This window comes from Scyliorhinus torazame, chromosome 16, assembly GCF_047496885.1.
Source record: "Scyliorhinus torazame isolate Kashiwa2021f chromosome 16, sScyTor2.1, whole genome shotgun sequence".
Classification (NCBI taxonomy): Eukaryota; Metazoa; Chordata; class Chondrichthyes; order Carcharhiniformes; family Scyliorhinidae; genus Scyliorhinus; species Scyliorhinus torazame.
In genome coordinates this window covers 44,866,625-44,886,969 of record NC_092722.1, presented here as the reverse complement: position 1 = coordinate 44,886,969, position 20,345 = coordinate 44,866,625, and the positions used below count along the sequence as shown (strand labels likewise).

At 50.2% G+C, this 20,345-nt stretch overlaps 1 protein-coding gene across 2 annotated transcripts in view; it reads left to right on the top strand.

The window, feature by feature from the left end:
* LOC140392789 (zinc finger protein 362-like) overlaps positions 1 to 20,345 on the top strand; it is a 142,801-nt gene that overhangs the window by 100,570 nt on the left and 21,886 nt on the right. For both annotated transcript variants that reach the window (XM_072478427.1, XM_072478426.1), the window contains exons 4-7: positions 7,068 to 7,362; positions 9,295 to 9,519; positions 18,063 to 18,141; positions 19,767 to 19,925. In XM_072478427.1, the coding sequence (XP_072334528.1) occupies positions 7,068 to 7,362; positions 9,295 to 9,519; positions 18,063 to 18,141; positions 19,767 to 19,925 (758 nt within the window). The remainder of the gene's footprint in view (positions 1 to 7,067; positions 7,363 to 9,294; positions 9,520 to 18,062; positions 18,142 to 19,766; positions 19,926 to 20,345) is intronic.

Sequence of the window (20,345 nt, the reverse complement as noted above, 5' to 3'; positions counted from 1 at the left end):
TGGCTCTCCCCCAATCACCCTGTCTCTCCCCCAATCTCCCTGTCTCTCCCCCAATCTCCCTGTCTCCCCCAATCTCCCTGTCTCCCCCAATCTCCCTGTCTACCCCAATCTCCCTGTCTCCCCAATCTCTCTGTCTCTCCCGCCAATCTCCCCCCCCCCCAATCTCCCTGTCTCTCCCGCCAATCTCCCTGTCTCCCCCAATCTCCCTGTCTCTCCCCCAATCTCCCTGCCTCTCCCCCAATCTCCCTGGCTCTCCCCCAATCACCCTGTCTCTCCCCCAATCTCCCTGTCTCTCCCACAATCTCCCTGTCTCTCCCCCAATCTCCCTGTCTCTCCCCCAATCTCCCTGCCTCTCCCCCAGTCTCCCTGTATTTCCCACAATCTCCCTGTCTATCCAGCAATCTCCCTGTCTCCCCAATTTCTCTGTCTCCCCCAATTTCTCTGTCTCCCCCAATCTCTCTGTGTCCCCCAATCTCCCTGTCTCTCCCCCAATCTCCCTGTCTCTCCCCCAATCTCCCTGTCTCTCCCCCAATCTCCCTGTCTCTCCCCAATCTCTCGGTCTCTCCCCCAATCTCTCTGTCTCACTCCCAATCTCCCTGTCTCTCCCAAACTCCCTCTCTCCCCCAATCTCCCTCTCTCCCCCAATCTCCCTCCCCCAATCTCCCTGTCTCGCCCCATCTCCCTGACTCTCCCCCAATCTCCCTGTCTCCCCCCAATCTCCCTGTCTCTCCCCCAATCTCCCTGTCTCTCCCCCAATCTCCCTGTCTCCCCCAATCTCCCTGTCTCCCCCAATCTACCTGTCTCCCCCCAATCTCCCTGTCTCCCCCAATCTCCCTGTCTCTCAGTGCCAATCTCCCTGTCTCCCCCAATCTCTCTGTCTCACTCCCAATCTCTCTGTCTCTCCCCCAACCTCTATGTCTCACCCCCAATCTCCCTGACACTCCCCCAATCTCCCTGTCTCCACCCAATCTCCCTGTCTCCCCCAATCTCTCTGTCTCTCCCCAATCTCTCTGTCTCTCCCCAATCTCTCTGTCTCTGCCCGAATCTCTCTGTCTCCCCCAATCTTTCTGTCTCCCCCAGTCTCTGTCTCCCACAATCTCCCTCTCTCCCCCAATCTCCCTGTCTCTCCCCCAATCTCCCTGTCTCTCCCCCAATCTCCCTGTCTCTCCCCCAATCCCTCTGTCTCACCCAATCTCCCTGTCTCCCCCAATCTCCCTGTCTCCCCAATCTCTCTGTCTCTCCCGCCAATCTCCCCCCCCCAATCTCCCTGTCTCTCCAGCCAATCTCCCTGTCTCTCCCCCAATCTCCCTGCCTCTCCCCCAATTTCCCTGCCTCTCCCCCAATCTCCCTGACTCTCCCCCAATCTCCCTGTCTCTCCCACAATCTCCCTGTCTTTCCCCCAATCTCCCTGTCTCTCCCCCAATCTCCCTGCCTCTCCCCCAGTCTCCCTGTATTTCCCACAATCTCCCTGTCTCTCCCGCAATCTCCCTGTCTCCCCAATTTCTCTGTCTCCCCCAATTTCTCTGTCTCCCCCAATCTCTCTGTGTCCCCCAATCTCCCTGTCTCTCCCCCAATCTCCCTGTCTCTCCCCCAATCTCCCTGTCTCTCCCCCAATCTCCCTGCCTCTCCCCCAGTCTCCCTGTATTTCCCACAATCTCCCTGTCTCTCCCGCAATCTCCCTGTCTCCCCAATTTCTCTGTCTCCCCCAATTTCTCTGTCTCCCCCAATCTCTCTGTGTCACCCAATCTCCCTGTCTCTCCCCCAATCTCCCTGTCTCTCCCCCAATCTCCCTGTCTCTCCCCCAATCTCCCTGTCTCTCCCCCAATCTCCCTGTCTCTCCCCAATCTCTCGGTCTCTCCCTCAATCTCTCTGTCTCACTCCCAATCTCTCTGTCTCACTCCCAATCTCCCTGTCTTCCCCCAAACTCCCTCTCTCCACCAATCTCCCTCTCTCCCCCAATCTCCCTCCCCAATCTCCCAGTCTCTCCCCCAATCTCCCTGTCTCCCCCCAATCTCCCTGTCTCTCCCCCAATCTCCCTGTCTCCCCCAATCTCCTTGTCTCTCGCCCAATCTCCCTGTCTCCCCCAATCTCCCTGTCTCTCCCCCAATCTCCCTGTCTCTCCCCCAATCTCTCTGTCTCACTCCCAATCTCCCTGTCTCTCCCAAACTCCCTCTCTCCCCCAATCTCCCTCTCTCCCCCAATCTCCCTCCCCCAATCTCCCTGTCTCGCCCCCATCTCCCTGTCTCTCCCCCAATCTCCCTGTCTCTCCCCCAATCTACCTGACTCTCCCCCAATCTCCCTGTCTCCCCCCAATCTCCCTGTCTCTCCCCCAATCTCCCTGTCTCTCCCCCAATCTCCCTGTCTCCCCCAATCTCCCTGTCTCCCCCAATCTACCTGTCTCCCCCCAATCTCCCTGTCTCTCGCCCAATCTCCCTGTCTCCCCCAATCTCCCTGTCTCTCAGTGCCAATCTCCCTGTCTCCCCCAATCTCTCTGTCTCACTCCCAATCTCTCTGTCTCTCCCCCAACCTCTATGTCTCACCCCCAATCTCCCTGACTCTCCCCCAATCTCCCTGTCTCCACCCAATCTCCCTGTCTCCCCCAATCTCTCTGTCTCTCCCCAATCTCTCTGTCTCTCCCCAATCTCTCTGTCTCTCCCCGAATCTCTCTGTCTCCCCCAATCTTTCTGTCTCCCCCAGTCTCTGTCTCCCACAATCTCCCTCTCTCCCCCAATCTCCCTGTCTCTCCCCCAATCTCCCTGTCTCTCCCCCAATCTCCCTGTCTCTCCCCCAATCCCCCTGTCTCACCCAATCTCCCTGTCTCCCCCAATCTCTCTGTCTCTCCCGCCAATCTCCCCCCCCCAATCTCCCTGTCTCTCCAGCCAATCTCCCTGTCTCTCCCCCAATCTCCCTGCCTCTCCCCCAATTTCCCTGCCTCTCCCCCAATCTCCCTGACTCTCCCCCAATCTCCCAGTCTCTCCCACAATCTCCCTGTCTCTCCCCCAATCTCCCTGTCTCTCCCCCAATCTCCCTGCCTCTCCCCCAGTCTCCCTGTCTCTCCCACAATCTCCCTGTCTCTCCCGCAATCTCCCTGTCTCCCCAATTTCTCTGTCTCCCCCAATCTCTCTGTCTCCCCCAATCTCTGTCTCCCCCAATCTCCCTGTCTCTCCCTCAATCTCCCTGTCTCTACCTCAATCTCCCTGTCTCTCCCCCAATCTCCCTGTCTCTCCCCAATCTCTCTGTCTCTCCCCCAATCTCTCTGTCTCACTCGCAATCTCCCTGTCTTCCCCCAAACTCCCTCTCTCCCCAATCTCCCTCTCTCCCCCAATCTCCCTCCCCAATCCCTCAGTCTCTCCCCCAATCTACCTGACTCTCTCCCAATCTCCCTGTCTCCCCCCAATCTCCCTGTCTCTACCCCAATCTCCCTGTCTCTACCCCAATCTCCCTGTCTCCCCCAATCTCCCTGTCTCTCGCCCAATCTCCCTGTCTCCCCCAATCTCCCTATCTCTCCCCCAATCTCCCTGTCTCTCCCCCAATCTCCCTATCTCTCCCCAATCTCCCTGTCTCTCCCCCAATCTCTCTGTCTCACTCCCAATCTCCCTGTCTCCCCCAAACTCCCTCTCTCCCCCAATCTCCCTCTCTCCCCCAATCTCCCTCCCCCAATCTCCCTGTCTCTCCCCCAATCTCCCTGACTCTCCCCCAATCTACCTGACTCTCCCCCAATCTCCCTGTCTCCCCCCAATCTCCCTGTCTCCCCCCAATCTCCCTGTCTCTCGCCCAATCTCCCTGTCTACCCCAAACTCCCTGTCTCTCAGTGCCAATCTCCCTGTCTCCCCCAATCTCTCTGTCTCTCCCCCAATCTCTCTGTCTCTCCCCCAATCTCTCTGTCTCTCCCTCAATCTCCCTGACTCTCCCCCAATCTCCCTGTCTCCACCCAATCTCCCTGTCTCTCCCCAATCTCTCTGTCTCTCCCCCTATATCTCTGTCTCCCCCAATCATTCTGTCTCTCCCAATCTCTGTCTCCCCCAATCTCCCTGTCTCTCCCCCAATCTCCCTGTCCCTCCCCCCAATCTCCCTGTCTCTCCCCAATCTCTCTGTCTCTCCCCCAATCTATCTGTCTCACTCCCAATCTCCCCAGGCGTCATTCTCCGCCGGCGGGAGTCTCCGTTCTGCCGGCACCGGGGGGGTTTCCCGACGGCGTGGGGCTGCCCCACAATGGGAAACCCCATTGACCGGCCGGTGTTACGGAGACTCCCGCCGGCCGGTCGGGGCTGAAATGTGGCGGGGCGGGTAGGAGAATTTCGCCCCCTGTCTCCCCCAAACTACCTCTCTCCCCCAATCTCCCTCTCTCCCCCAATCTCCCTCCCCCAATCTCCCTGTCTCTCCCCCAATCTCCCTGTCTCTCCCCCAATCTACCTGACTCTCCCCCAATCTCCCTGTCTCCCCCAATCTCCCTGTCTCTCCCCCAATCTCCCTGTCTCCCCCAATCTCCCTGTCTCCCCCAATCTCCCTGTCTCCCCCAATCTCCTTGTCTCCCCACCAATCTCCCTGTCTTCACCAGCCTCCACGAATCTCTCTGTCTCCTCGCAATCTCCCTGGCTCCCCACAATCTCTTTTGTCTCCCCCACGGCGTGATCGTACAGCCTTGTGCGCCTGACTCAGTGATGCAACAAGACCTCATGAGAGGCCTCTTGCGAGATTTGCGATGCTAGGAGTGCCTCATGAGATCTATCGAGATCTCGTGAGATGTTGTGATCTGGACCTAGCCCTCACTGGGCGGAATCTAGATTTGTATATCTAGGTGAGCAGTTAGCCTCACTTAAATATTTCTGCGCCGGAGTCTCCCAAGGCCCGGGATCAAATGACTGTGTCTGGGAGTACCTGCTGTGGCATCGTTTAACACTGATCCAAACGAACATGGGCCAGGCGTAATGGCACTTGGTGGGCCAGGGACCCGGTTTCAATTCCGGCCTTGGATGACTGTGTGGAGTTTGCAAGTTCTCCCCGTGTCTGCATGGGTTTCCTCCGGGTGCTCCGTTTTCCTCCCACAGTCCAAAGATGTGCAGGTTAGGTGGATTGCCCATGCAAAATTGCCCCTTAGTGTCCAAAGATGTGTTGGTTAGGTGGATTGGCCATAATCAATGAATGGGGTTACAGGGATAGAGCGGAGGAGTGGGCTTAGGCAGAGTTTTCTTTCGGAGTGTTGGTGCAGACTCGATGGACCGAATGGCCCCCTTCTGCACTATAGGGATTCTATGGTTCTATTTCATAATGAGCAAATCTTCGTCCTCATACCGGAAGAATTGACTGAGTTGGGTGCTATGCACGTCACATCTGTTGCCCTGATATTTCACATGGAGTTACAGTCCTTGTGGATTCATGGTTTGCAACACAGGACTAGATGCTTGGAATGGAGAAAAGGGGACAAAGCAATCGCGAGTGTCTGAACTGACAGTCTGTGCCCCCATCCCATTGGGAGCTCATCATCAGCTCATCCCAGAGGAGAACATATATAAATATATATTTTTCAGGAGTGCCTTCCACTTAACCATTCAATTAAATAGATGGAAAATCATGGGCAGAAAATGCCCAGCTCCCTAGTGTGCACTCCCACATAGTGTTCACCTTATGTTTACGTGTAGACTGCGGATTTACCTACATAAGATCACCTCTCCATCGGATACCTGAACAGGCCAGGTCAAGTATAATTCAATCATCGCACTATACATTAGAATTGTGTGTGTGTGTGCATGTTGTTTGTATATGTTTAAATTTGAGGTGCGTGGGTGCGTGCGTTTATGAGTGTGTGTGTGTTTATGTATGCTTATGTGTGCATGGTGTGTTTATGTGTTGTGTGTATGTATCTGTGTTTGTGTTGTGTGTGTGTATGGTCTGTGAGTTTATGTATATATGATGTGTCTGCATGCGTGTCTGTTTTGCTTGTGTGTGTTTGTATCTGTGTGTTTGTATCTGTGTGTGTTTGCTCTTGTGTTTGGGTGTGTGTGTGCATGTGGTTGTGTGTGTTCTTTGTGTTATGCGTCTTATGTGTGTGTTCTCTTGTGTGTTTTATGTTTTCTGTATGTTGTGCGTTTTGTGTGTTTTGGTGTGCGTTCTGTGTGTTTTGTTGGGTGTTCTATGTGTGTTTTGTTGTGTTCTGCGTGTCTTGTGTTCTCTGTGTATGTGTTGTGTGTGTTATATTGTGTTTGATGTGTGTTTTGTTATGTGTATTTTCTGTTGTGTGTTTTATGCATTTTTTCTTGTGTTTTGTGTTTGTGAGTTGTGTTGCATGTGTGTTTTGTTTGTGATTTGTTTGTGTGTATGTTTCGTTGAGTGTTGTGTGTGTTTTGTGTTCTGTGTGTTTCCTGTTGTGTTTCCTGTGTGTGTTATGCTGTGTGTTTTATTGTGTGTGTTGTGTATTTTTTGTGCATGTGTGTTGTGTGTGTTTTCTGTGTGTTTTATTGGGTGTATGTGTTTTGTGTGTGTTTTCAGTGTGTTGTGTGTGTTCTGTATGTGTTGTGTGTGTGTTTTCTGTTTGTTGTATGTGTGCTGTTGTGTGTGTTTTCTATGGATTCTGTGTATGTTTTGTCTGCTGTCTGTGTGTGTTTTCTGTGTTTTGTCTGCTGTCTTGTGTGTGTTTTCTGTGCATTTTGTTGTGTTTGTCGTCTGTGTTGTGTGTGTTTTGTTGTGTGTGTTTTCTGTGCAACCTGTGTGTTTTCTGTGTGTTTTGTGTGTGTTGTCTGTTTTGTGTGTTTTCTGTGTTTTTTCTGTGTTTGTGTGTTCTGTGTGTTTTGTGTGTGTGTGTGTGTTTTGTGTGTGTGTTTTGTTGTGTGTGTTCTGTGTGTATTCTCTGTTTTGTTGTGTGTGTTTTCTCTGTGTTTTGTGTGTGTTCTGCCTGTGTGTGTGTGTATTTCTTGTTGGCAAAATAGAATCTTCAGTGGCAGTGTCACTTTAAAAGAAATAAATGTTGAATTCTCAGCATGCACACTTTGGTCTCTGAAATTCTAGAATTAACAATGCCCCAAGTCTGATTTTTTAGATGCCATTCTGTTTCTTCCCCCCTATCATCCCAGGGCTCAGCCTATCTTCCCCCACTGCCACCTGTGACTCCATCAGTGTGACAACTCCTACCTTAGGCAACCAAGGTCGCGCCGAGGTCTCCTCTCCCAGCTTGATCTCCGGGCTAATCACCCATCACGGCATGGACCCCGCATACTCCAGCAAGAACGGCCTAACCAGCACCCTGAAGATTGAGCGAGGCAGGAAGAAGATCAAGGGCGAAAACTGCATCGGGCCTCCTGTTCTCGTGGTGCCATATCCCATACTGGCTTCAGGCAACGAATCCGCCAAGGATGGGAAAACGTACAGGTTGGAAAATAAACGGCGGAACAGCCATTACACAAATTGAGACCTTCCAAATCCCAGAGATGTAGGATGTCCCGATGAGGAGCAGTGGGGCTGGGGTGCGGGCGCACTCAAGTGGCTGCACCAGCCGAGCATTGTCCTCGACGTCGAATCTGGGACGGCGGGCTGAGAGTGGGCATAAAGTCAGAGCTGAACCAGCAGAAACGGCAGCTTACAACCAGGGTCTGTTTTAAAAATGTTCAAAATTTTTTAATCGTTCTGAATGGGTCACTTTCAACCCAGTTGGCCAAAACTGTTCTTATATTCCGGCAGGTTGAGTTGCTCATGATGCGACTCCTTCCCATTGAAGCAACGGGCTGTCGCAATATGTGAGTCCAACTTGTCCCACACAGAGTAAGGCATGTTTCTCATAACCTGACATTTCCACTGCCGACTAACAGGATTCATAGAATTGTACAGCACAGAAGGAGGCCATTCGGCCCATCATGCCTATGCAGTGCTCTATGAAAGACTTTCCTGCTAGTCCCTGCTCCTTACCCATAACCCCGCAAAGTTTCCATTTTCAGCTATACATCCAGTTCCCTGCTTCCACTACCCTTTCAGGCAGCACCTTCCGGATCCTAATTACTCGCTGTCTAAAAGAAAAAAACAATCTTCCCCTCGGGTTCTTTAGGCAATTGTCTTAAATCTGTGTCTCTGGTTACGGACCCTCACATTCAATGGAAACTGGTTTCCCCTTGTTGACTCCATTGAAACACCTCAGGCGTTGCCGATGTGTGTTAGACTATTACCAGTGAGAGCGGGCAATGGGGACCAAGGCACAAGACTCCCTCTTGTAGCTCGTCCTCAAAGAACAAAACTCTTTATTCCAAAGGAAACACTCCAGAACCAAGTTCAGCACACTCGGGTATTGCTCAGCATTTTATAACGGTGCACCATTCTGCGGGGTGGCTTTCTATTCAGGAATGGAGCTCCCTACTATGGGATGGAACGCGTTTTAGAATAAGGTTCTTACCCGTCCCCTTATTCAAGGGTGAACCATGCCATTCCAGACCAGCTCGCTATTGGATAACGTTGTATTCTGATGTTGATCTGCCTCTCTAGATCACAAACGGTTCACTATTCTGATATAGATCTCCACTCCAGAACTGAGCGCCCCTGTTACAGAGCTTTCCACAACCCTGAAGAGGACTCCTTTTTCCTTGGCGCTGTGAGACATTTCCCAGTTGACAGAGTTGACCTATGGCTGGGTGACCTGTTGTGGGAAGAGCACGGGAGGAGGGCCTTGCGCACCTGCTGCCCTGCTCAGGTGGCCCACCTTGATGTCCAAGCTTCATGGCCATTCTTTCTGTGTCAGCAGTTGGGGAGACTATCAGAATGCAGCTTAAGTGTAGTGAGGGGTCGCTGGGTAGCAATCAGGTGCTAAGGGCAGCACGGTGGCGCAGTGGGCTAGCACTGCGGCCTCACGGTGCCAAGGTCCAAGGCTCGATCCCGGCTCTGGGTCACTATCCGTGTGGAGTTTGCATAGTCTCCTCGTGTTTGCGTGGGTTTCGCCCCCACAACCCAAAGATGTGCAGGGTAGGTGGATTGGCCACGTTAAATTGCCCCTTAATTGGAAAAAATGAATTGAGTACTCTAAATTTATTTTTTTAAAAACAATCAGGTGCTGGAAGGTTGGCTGATTTTGTTCTCAGCTGCCCCTGGACGCCGAGGGCATTTGCAGCCTCCTTACTGCCTCAGGTAACAAAGAGACCAGAGTCACAGACTGGGAAGGCTGTTTAAATGAGGCACTGACTGACGTTTGTGGAGCCCGTCGCCAAGCCTGTCAGCATTTTCAAGAGAGCAGTCGGGGTCCAGAAAGCTAGTTGAGGTACTTTGACTTGTAAGAATGTTTTTTTTCTCTAACGGAATCCTGTTTCTGCCTCTGCCGCCCAGGTGCAAAATCTGCCCATTGACCTTCTTCTCCAAGTCCGAAATGCAAATTCATTCAAAGTCGCACACGGAAGCGAAACCTCACAAGTGTCCGCATTGCTCCAAATCGTTTGCCAACGCTTCGTACCTGGCTCAGCATCTACGCATCCACTTAGGCGTCAAGCCCTATCACTGCTCCTACTGCGAGAAATCCTTCCGCCAGCTCTCTCACTTGCAGCAGCACACAAGGTGGGGACTATGTTCTTTGTGGAACTGTGATTCTGCCCTGATGAATTCGTCAGCATGGTTACATTTGAATTCCATCACCTTCCCCCCCATCTTTTTCCCCCAGGTGGTCATGCCTTCTTCCAAATACTGACTGTGATCATTACCCCTCATTTGGCTGGAGGGGAGCGGGGGGGGGGGGGGGGGCGGGGGGGGCGGGGGTGGTGATAGCGGTTATAAAATCAACATCGGCCCAAGTTAGTCTGCAGGACAAATGGCTCTGTCAAAATGGTGGAAGATAGGGTTGGAAAAGGAGCTTGGTTAATTGGAAATAAGATTCCCTGGGCCCAATTAACATCAAACTATTGATCCGTTAGTTTTTTTTCTCGTCTTTCCCTGTGCAGTAATGTCTGGTCTCCACTTGGCAGCACCTGACAGTGAGAAGCTTGAAATCAAGAGCTCCGGGTGTGTGGGAAATCGCAGGTTATGTTCTGTTGAAACATTGCTGAGGACAGCCCTGTTATGGACGGGAAAGATGTGATGCGATAGAAGCATAGAAAATAGGAGATCGAGTAGGTCATTCGGCCCTTCGAGCCTATTCTGCCATTTAATATAACCATGGTTGATCCCCTATCTCAATATATTCCTGTGCTCTCCACTTTAGGTCTTTAGAGGCTAGAAATCTATCTTTCTCCTTCTTAAATGCATTCAGCGACTTGGCCTCCACAGCTTTCTGTGGTTGAGAATTCCACAGTTTCACCACCCTCTGAGTGAAGAGGTTTCTTTTCATCTTAGTCCTACATGGCTTGCCCCGTATCCTGAGTCTGTGACCTCTTATTCTAGATCACCCTAAACCAGACTTTTAACTTCTTCCCCATAGTATTCTATTTTAGTGCTGTGACTTTTAATGACATGACTTCAAGTCAAGTTTAAATCAGAAGAAAATATAACGTTTGTTCACACAAGACCCCCAAATATAAATGGAACAAAAAACGCTCTTGAGCATGATTCTCTCAAAAGGGAACGAATTCCCTCAGCAAGTCCCCTAGTGGTGAGAAACACATGGCTATTCAACATTACACCCGTTAAATAGGGGCCTGAACGGGGAATGGGCGACCGAGGCCGCACATAACCCCATTTTGTACAGTGGGGAGCACCGCTCGCCAAAACTCCCCATTGTAGTGAGAGATCAGGATGCCATTTTTAACCCCCCCCCCCCCCCCCCATTGCACCCCCCCCCCCCCATTGCACCCCCCCCAACCCCCTCGGTAGGCGCAAAACAATGCCAGCTCGACACCTTGGCAGTGACAACCTGGCAGCCCCCCTGCCAGCTGGCCGTGCCACTGGCTGGCACCCAGGTGGCACCAGCAGTGCCAGGGCACTACCCTGCCCAAAGGGCATGCAGCTGGGGGCCTCTGATCCCCTTGAATACCCCCACGAGTTCCATTCCGAAATGGGGACCAGTGCTAGCCCAAGGCCTCTGAGGCGAAGGGGTTGAATCCCAAAGCCTCAGGTACCTCGGAAACCTGCACATTAGAGTGAGGCTGACTGCTTTGCTCTAAAATGCAGATTTGCTAAAAAGTGATTCACATCGCGATGTCTGCGTTGAATCGCGCGAGGCGTTACAAGCCGGGTAGATCCCGGGAGTGGGATCTGCCGATTTTCAACGGCCAGACTGCGCTGTGGCAAACAGCTTTTTGGGCGCAGCATGGCCCTCACCCTTTCACATGCAGACACACACACATGTAGACACATGCACACAGACACACGTGCACACGCAGACATGCATGCACGCACATAGACACATGCATGCACACAGACATGCGCAACACGCAGAACACACACACACACAAATGCGTGCACACACTCACTCTCATGCACACGCACAGACACGGACACATGAGCACACACAGAGTCACATGCGTGCACGCACACACATAGACATATGCACATGTACACACACACACATACACAGCGGAATCTATGCAGGTGAAAACAAGTAGCCCTCCTTCCTCAAACAAAACAGAAAATGCTGGACAATTTCAGCAGGTCTGACAGCTTCTGTTGAGAGCGAGAGAAGAGAGCTAACATTTCTAGTCTGGATGATTCTTCGTCAGAGCCCCTTTTTCTATCTCTCTCCCTCTCTCATTGCCTGGGTTTTTAAAAAAAAAACATTTATTAAGAAAGTTTTCATTATAATCGGAACAACCGGAAACAGTGAAACAGAAAAATACAATAGAAGAGAACAAAAAAAAGGCAAAACCACACGAAGCGCCGAATTAATTTAAATACAAAAACTAACCTAAACCCCCGAACAGCTGACGGTGACTAACTCCTTTAAAAAGGAAATAAATGGTTGCCACCTTAGATAGAACCTCTCCACCGACCCCCTGAGGGTGAACTTGACCTTCTCCAAATGCAGAAATGACATTAGGTCACAGAGCCACGCAGGGGCACTAGGCGGAGTGGGAAACCTACAACCAGACAAAACTTGCCGCATAACAGCGAGGCAAAGGTGAGGACATCTGCCTTCATCCCAGACTGTATCACCGGCGGATCTGGCACCCCAAATATGGCCACCAGAAGATCCAAATCTACATGGAGTATCTCTGACATGGTGTCAAAGAATGAGGTCCAGAAGCCTACCAGTTTGGGACAGGAGCAGAACATGTTGGTATGGTTACTGGCCCAGTAGAACAGCGCTCAGACTTATCCTCAACCCCAGCGAAGAACCCGCTCATCCTAGCGCTGGGGCAAATGCGTCCTATGCAAAATCCTGAAACTGAATCAGACTCAGCCAAGCACATGAAGACGTGGCGTTGACCCTATGAAGAGCCTCACTCCATTCATCACCATTGAGAATGGAACCCAATTCACCCTCCCATTTTGCTCTCACAACACTCAACGGAGCCCCCCCCCCCCTCCTGTCAGGCTTAGCCAGAGGCAAAATCCTCTTCATCAAGGAAGAAGGTGACACCAAAGAAAAGGAGAGAAAAACTATACTCGAAAAATCACGAATTTGGAAATACCTAAAAGGACTGGAACTGGGCAGCTGGAATTTCTCAGCTAACTCCTTAAAACTGGCAAACCTTCCCTTCACGAAAAGGTCGCCAAACCGCTCCAAACCCTTATCATCCCAAAATGTAAACGTCGAGTCTATATCAGCTGATAGGAAAAGATGATTACTATATATGGGGGCTGGCGAAGACAGGGAAAGGAGCTGGAAATGCTCCCTTTACTGCTTCCAAATTCTCAGGGAGAAGACCACCTCTGGATTTGAAAACAATCTAATGGAAAAAAATGCAACAGTGCAGTAACTATTGCACGAAGACTAGAAGTAGTGGAGGAGTGAGCTTCCATTTGACCCCCTATGGACCCTGGATCGCTATATTACAACAATATTTTCTCAATATTGGTTGCCCAACAATAAAACAAAAAATTGGGAAGAGCCAGGCCCCACAATTGTCTGTCTCTTTGGAGCCGAACTCCACAGAATCTGGGAGTCCCACCCGCCCAAATAAAAGAAGATATCAATTTCTTGACCTTAGTAAAAAAGGATTTGGGGAGAAAAATGGATAGACACTGAAAGTGAAATACAAATCTCAGGAGTACGTTCATTTTAATAATCTGAACCCTACCCACCAGGGATAGGGGGCGGGTGTTCCACTTCTGTAAGTCTACCTTTATACCACTAACCAGACTGGAGTCATTTATGAAGTGAGGCCCAGCTGTGGTCCACCCGGACCCCCAGATAAAGAAAGCTTGTCTTGGCAAAGTGAAAAGGTAAGGGGCTTTCTTCCCAGAGGTTTGACTGAGAAGCATTCACCCTTGCCTAAGTTTAACTTGTACCCAGAGAAGGAGCCAAAAATGCTAAGCAACTTCATTATGTCGTCCATGGAGGGTACTGGGTCTGCATTATAGTCGTCCGTGTAAAGGGACATCCGATGCTCCAACCCTCCCCGATTAATCCCCTTCTACTTAACAGAGGACCTCCGCACTATTGCAAGCGGTTCTATTGCCAGAGCAAACTAGAATGGGGGCAGTGGACAGCCCTGCTTTGTGCCCCTATTCAGAGCGAAATAATCAGGGTTCAGAGCATTCGTACGAACACTGGCAGTGGGGGTCTTATCCAAGAGACAAATCCAAGAAATAAATTTATGCCCAAAACAAAACCTCCCAAGAATCTCAAATAAATACTCCCACTCCACTCTATAAAATGCTTTTTCGGCATCCAGAGATGCAATCACCTCAGGTTTGGACACCGAGGAGGGGCAAAGGACAGCATTTGACAGGCGATATATATTGACTGACAATTGTTGACCATTCACGAAGCCCGCCTTATCCTCAGATTATATTTGGGGGGCAAGGCCGAAGAGACAGCATCTTGGCAAGTAGCTTGATGTCTGCATTCAATAGTGAAATAGGACTCTCCTCTTAAGAAGTAAAGTGATAGAGTCCTGAGCGATGCTGCTCCGAGAACGTTGACGGAATTCAAATGGGAAACCATCCGTACTGGGGGCTTTGCCAGATTGCATCAGTCCAATACAGTTTAAAATTCCATCAGGGTGTAGCGGGAATTCTAACTCACTGCTCCTCTCCACCTCAAAAGTTGGGGTGGGTAGGCCGTCCAAAAGGTCAGACATGTCCGATCCATCCACAGGAGGCCCCGATCTTTAGAGATCGCATTAAAAAGATTCAAAAGCCGCATTAACCTGAGGAAGGGTGGAAACAAGGTTACTGTTCAAATTGCATATCTGTGCGATCTCCCGGGAGGCCGCCTGCTGTTTCAGCAGGTGAGCCAAAAGACGACTTGCCTGCTCTCTGTATTCATAGAACATATCCCTTCAACGTCGCAATTGGCATACCGCTCTGTTAGTCGGCAATAGTTCGAACTGTGTTTGCAGTGTTTTCCTACTCGCCAGCAACTCTGGGGTGGGATCAAACGAGTGGTCCACCTCAAGAATGGAGTCCACCAGCCTCTGCTACTCCACCCTCGTTGTCTTCACCATTGCACTCTGTTTGAGATCATTTCCCCCCCCCCTAAGGACCACCTTAAGAGCTTTCAAAGCATTGAAGGTGAGACTGACTTGGTTTTGTTAAATTTTATATAGTCCTCTATGGCAGTGGACATACGCTCACAAAATATTTTATACACTAATAATGTTGTGTCTAACCTCTGTGGTGGATGTTGGATGGGGCCAGACTCTAGCGACAAATCAACAATGTGCAGGGCGTGGACTGAAATAGTAGCTTCTGAACACTCAGCCTCCACCACTGAGGGGAGGAGACACTAATCTAGAACAAAAAAAATCAACCCGCGAATATAATTGATGGACATGCGAAAAAAACAAAAAATCTTTATCGCTTGGGTGCAAGAAGTGCCAAGGATCTACACCCCCCCCCCCCCGCAATCTGCATCATGAAAGATGACAAAGCACTGGTCACACCCGATGGAGCAAGAGATTTAGGCTTGGAACGATCAAATCTATGGTCCAAGACACAATTCAGGTCCCCACCTAAAATAAGCTGATGTGAGGGTATTAATAAAATTTGTATCCCAGTTGGGGACGTAAATATTATCCATGACCACCAGGGTGCTCACCAGGGAGCCAAATTGACCGTTGTTATGGGCCAGGGTTTAGAGAACCCCAAAGTATATCATGGAGTTCACCTGACCCACAACTTTTAATAGATTTTGATTATGGGAAGCACACGGGCCTACTTTACAGGTGTGATGCAACAGAGAGCTAAAGTACTTTTAAATTAAAACAATGTTTATTTATGAAACACTTTATAAACCCACAGTAAACATCTTAACAACTATCAACACAATCATCCCCACAGATACAATATTCTATAAGTAACCCTTAATCTTTCCTTGCAACATCCATAAGACAAATACCCTTTTTAAACACAGGGGTCAGGTTTAAATTCTCTATTGAGAGCAGTTATCACTTTGAAATCACCCAAATGATCTGGAGACAGTCTTTAGATTGCAGAGAGATCCTTATACAGCTGCTTGCTTTTCCTACAGCTATCCAGCTCTCAAAACGAAACTAAAAATACCATGTAGCTGCCTGCTCAAAAACGAAGTGAAAGACAGACAGCCCAGCTCTGCCATCACTGCAGCTATTCGATAAACACCCATTTCTTAAGGTACATCCACTACAGCTATTTAATAAACACCCAGTTCTTAAAGGTTCTCTCACATGATACCGTTGGGAGTTGGCTACAACCTTAGAAGCCAAAAGCTGAACCCTTTTATTAATTAAAATTGCCCAAATGAAAAACCTGCCCTAACCACCCCTTGCGCAGCCTTGTTTGGTCTCTGACCCGTAAAAGAGTCGCTTGCAAAAACACCACGTCGTAGTTTAAACTTTTAAGGTGAGCAAATGTCCATGATCTTTTCACTGGGCCATTCAACCCCCAACGTTCCAGGTAATCAAATGAATTGGAGATCTCCCACCCCACCTCTCCTCAATCCGGAGTCCATTTTCACCAAGAGTGATTACCCAAGGGATACTTAAAAGGTACAGCAAACAGGTCCACCCAAGATGGCCACCAAACCAAGTCAAAAGACTAGACAAAGAGAAATCTACAAATGCCATCAGCAAACTACTCCTCCACCCATGCTATTGCCCATCATACAGCCACACCCATATAATACAAATATAAGTGAGGCAAACAAAACCACTAAAGTCTTCATCTAACAAACCCAAACAAAACAAAAACTCTTAAGCTCATATCTAAAAACTATAATGAGCTGCTGCAAACTCTTCAAAACCGTTCCCGTTAGCTCACTCTTTAGTTAGCAGGGAGACTCCCGACTGGAGAAAACAAAAATAGATGTAGACAGCAAAATACCAAAACCCCTTATACCTTGCACACCGAAAGGAAGCTACCTAGCAAACAAAACTCAACATAATGTAAAATCCCAAATCTAAACAAGAATTATAAGAACTCCACCCCAACAAGAACAAGAAAAACACAAGAACAAACGTGAAACCCCCCAAATGTAACAATTCAAAACTCCTGTTGACAAACCCAAAACCCAATTATACTGCGCTCAACTTTTAACAAGAGTCCGCCCCTTTCATCGAAGAAATAGTATTTTACCTCAAAGGTAACACTGAGCCGAGATTGGTCGACCAAACCGGATTTCACTCTTATATAGGGCGTCCTTGACTCCATTGAATGCGGCCCTCTTCTTTGCTAGCTCCACACCCATGTCCTGATAGAACCTGATGGAGTGGCCTTCCCACTTAAAGTTACGGTGCTCCTTTGCCCATTGCAAAACCCTCCTTTGCCTTGAAGATGTAGAACCTCACTATCACAGAACACGGTGGATCTAAGGACGAGACCTCAGCCGAAGTGGACAATGGGCTCGGCCCAATTCATGAGGGGATGTGAATGCACCCTCACCGACCATCTTGCCGAACATGCCCGAGAAATATTCCTTTAAAAAGGGTGCCCTGATCTCTGAGGAGCCTGTTTTGCCGCCGTCTTTCGGTCCCCACTCCAGAAAGAATTCTAAGTGCGGGAGAATTCAGTGAGAATCTCTCCAAGTTCCATAAAAATGTCTAAGTGTGGATGAATATGTGATGGGAATCGTGCCGGATTCTCACCGGTTTTCTTGACCAAAATGACACTTAGGCCGGGATTCTCCGATCCGGGTTTGCCCTGGCACCGCTGCCAGCAAGGACGGAGAATTTGGGGCGGGATTCTCTGATCCAGAGGCTAAGTGTTGACGCCATCGTAAACGCTGTTGTGTTTCATGAAGGCGTCAACATGCCCTCAGGAGCAGGTATTCCGAGCCCTACAGAGGGCCAGCATGGCACTAGAGCGACCCACGCTGCTCCAGCTGCCGATGCCGGTTTCAAATGGGCGCCGCGGGTCTGCGCATGCGCACTGCGACTGGCGCGGTAGCGCATGTGCGGTGGCTCCCTTCTCCACACTGGCCCATACGCAACATGGCGTAGGGCTACAGGGGCCAGCGCGGAGGAAAAGAGGCCCCCAGCCTAAGAGGCCGGCCCGCCGATCGGTAGGCCCCGATCGCGGGCCAGGCCACAGCGGAGGCCCCCCCCCCTCCCCCCCCCGGGGTCGGACCCCCCTCCCCCCGGATGGATGCCCCCGGATGGATGCACGCCGAGGTCCCGCCGGGTAAGACCACACATGGACGGCGCCAGCGGGACTCGGATTTTTTTTGCGGCCGCTCGGCCCATCACGGGCAGAGAATCGCCGGGGGGACCGCTCCGACCAGCACCGCGCCGACCATGCCGGCGCCATTGCCGCCAATTCTCCACTCTCCAGAGAATCGGAGGACCGGTGTCGGGGCTGCGTCGTGCGATTCGCGCCCGGTGACCCTCCGGCCCAGCGAGGGCTGAGAGAAACCCGCCCTTGGTACTCAGCCAAAACTCCATTCTCTTCAGGTGGACCAGAGAATCCCGCAGGCAGGAACGGAGGGATAATTCCGGCCTAGGTTATTTTGGGGAAAATTTCCCCCATCAGGTATCAACAGCACAATATTCCGATAAAAAAACAACTGAATTGTGTTTTCTCCAATGCAGGATCCACACTGGGGACCGACCATACAAATGTGCACACCCTGGCTGTGAGAAGGCATTCACCCAGCTATCGAACCTGCAGGTCAGTGAATGAGTATGCACCTAGTTTAGGTGCTGGTGGTAGATCGTGAACTCACTTGACCAAGGCAGGTTGCCAGAAATCCTTTCTGCAGCGGTTGTCAAAAGAATCGACTTTTCAAATAGACGGGCTTTGGGGTGAGCTAGCTGAACTCGGTTCAAAGAGCAATCGGTCTGACGGTGTTTATTGTGGACCGGAGAGAAGAGTAATCCAGAGTAGCAGGTGGTGTGATAATTCAGGACGAGGAGGATGGAGAATGTGCAGGATTTTCTGTTTGAATTTTAGGAAGAACAGGAAAGGAAGATTTAGAAGAGCAGACATCGTAATATCAATGGAACAGAGAGTGAGGGAAAGGTTACGATGCAAATCTAGAGTTTGCTTTGGCAGCGAGAGAAAGAGCAATCACTTCCCAGATAGGCCTTTTATCTCCAGGACCTGGTGCTGGATTCTCCACTTCCTCAGCCGGATGTTTCTCAGCGGTGGGTTGTCCTCTGCTTGTCAATGGGATTTCCCATTTAAGCCACCCCGCGTCCCCGGGCCACACCCCCACCCCTTCTCCCACACCCGCGCAAGGCAAACCCCGCCGACCAATCGGCATGCATAAATTGCCAACTTGGCACCTTGGCAGTGCCAACCTGGTACTCTGGCCTAGAGGGCATGCACCTGGGAGCCTCCAATCCCCTGGGTGTGACCTCCACAAGTGCCTTCCATCTGGTCCCTGTTTGTGGAGACCGTTTGTGGCGATCGGGTGGAGGCTGCCCTGCCCAAGTGTGAGGGGCGAGAGGGTGTTCCAGGGACCCCCTTGCAGTGAGTTAGGACTTGGGGAGGGAGAGTTTCAGGGATCGCGTCAGGGGCTCGAGAGATCGGGATGCCATTCATAAGTGGCGCCCTGATCTCTCCCTGCACTAAAGAGTTTTGGCGAGTGGGGCTCCTCAATGCAGGAAATGGGACTAAGTGCGGCCTCGGCCTTGTGTTCCTCACAGAGGCCCCGTATCTAATCGGACGGTAGCCAACATTGTGTTTCTCAGCACTGCAAGGGTCGGGAAACACGCAGTTAAACGAGCTCTCTGTCATAAATGGGCGAATCCTTATTTTGAAAGCTGATCCGAGTTCCAGATTCCCTCAGAAGAGGAAACATCTGTCCACATCCACCCTGCAAAGTCCCCTCGGTATCTTATATTTCCCAAGGCCGAACCTAGGATCACCTGGGCGCAGTGAACATCAGGGAGTCAGGCATGTCGGAGAGAAGACCCTAAAGGAGCCTGCCAGATTTTGGAACATTTATTCAGCCTCAAAAATCCAGTGGACTGGTCACATACCCCAAGAAATCTTCCAACGTTGATCTGAATCCCAGTCTGCCCATGCATGGGTAGAAGGCTCCCGGGACTGGACGTTGGCCCAGTACCCAGGTCAACATTTCCCTCTCAGTTGAGAGCACCAAAGCATGCTTGTTGATTCCATTGCCTTTGTGAGACAAGGCTCCACGCACAGTGGCTGCTATATTCTTGGCAAATTTACACCATTAACAAATCTTCAAAAATTAACTCATTGGCACAGAAGAGCTTTTGGAGGTCCTCGGGATGTGTCATGTAAGGTCTGTATTATATTTCTCTATTTTCTAATTGCAGTCTCATCAACGACAGCACAACAAAGACAAGCCGTACAAATGTCCGAATTGCTACAGAGCGTACTCGGACTCCGCCTCACTTCAGATCCACCTCTCCACGCATACGGTTAAACACACGAAAGCCTACTGCTGCAGCATGTGTGGACGAGCCTACACCTCAGTACGTATCAGTGACTTTCGTTCCAATGAACACCCTTCAGCCACCACATGGCATAGAGGAATTCTCTTTTCAAAATATATCACATTGCTCTTCATATTTTTATTCCCAAATTTCAGACTCAGGTTGAAATAGTAAACGATAAATGGGGCAATATACAATACACTCATTAGAGCTAGTGCATGGGATATTGATTGGTGCTGGTATATGGGATATTGATTGGTGCTGGTATATGGGATATTGATTGGTGTTGGGATACAAGATATTGATTAATTCTGGGAAATGGAATATTGATTAGTGCTGGTATATGGGATATTGATTGGCGTTGGGATACAGGATATTGATTAATTCTGGGAAATGGAATATTGATTAGTGCTGGTATATGGGATATTGATTAGTGCTGGGATGTGGGATATTGATTAA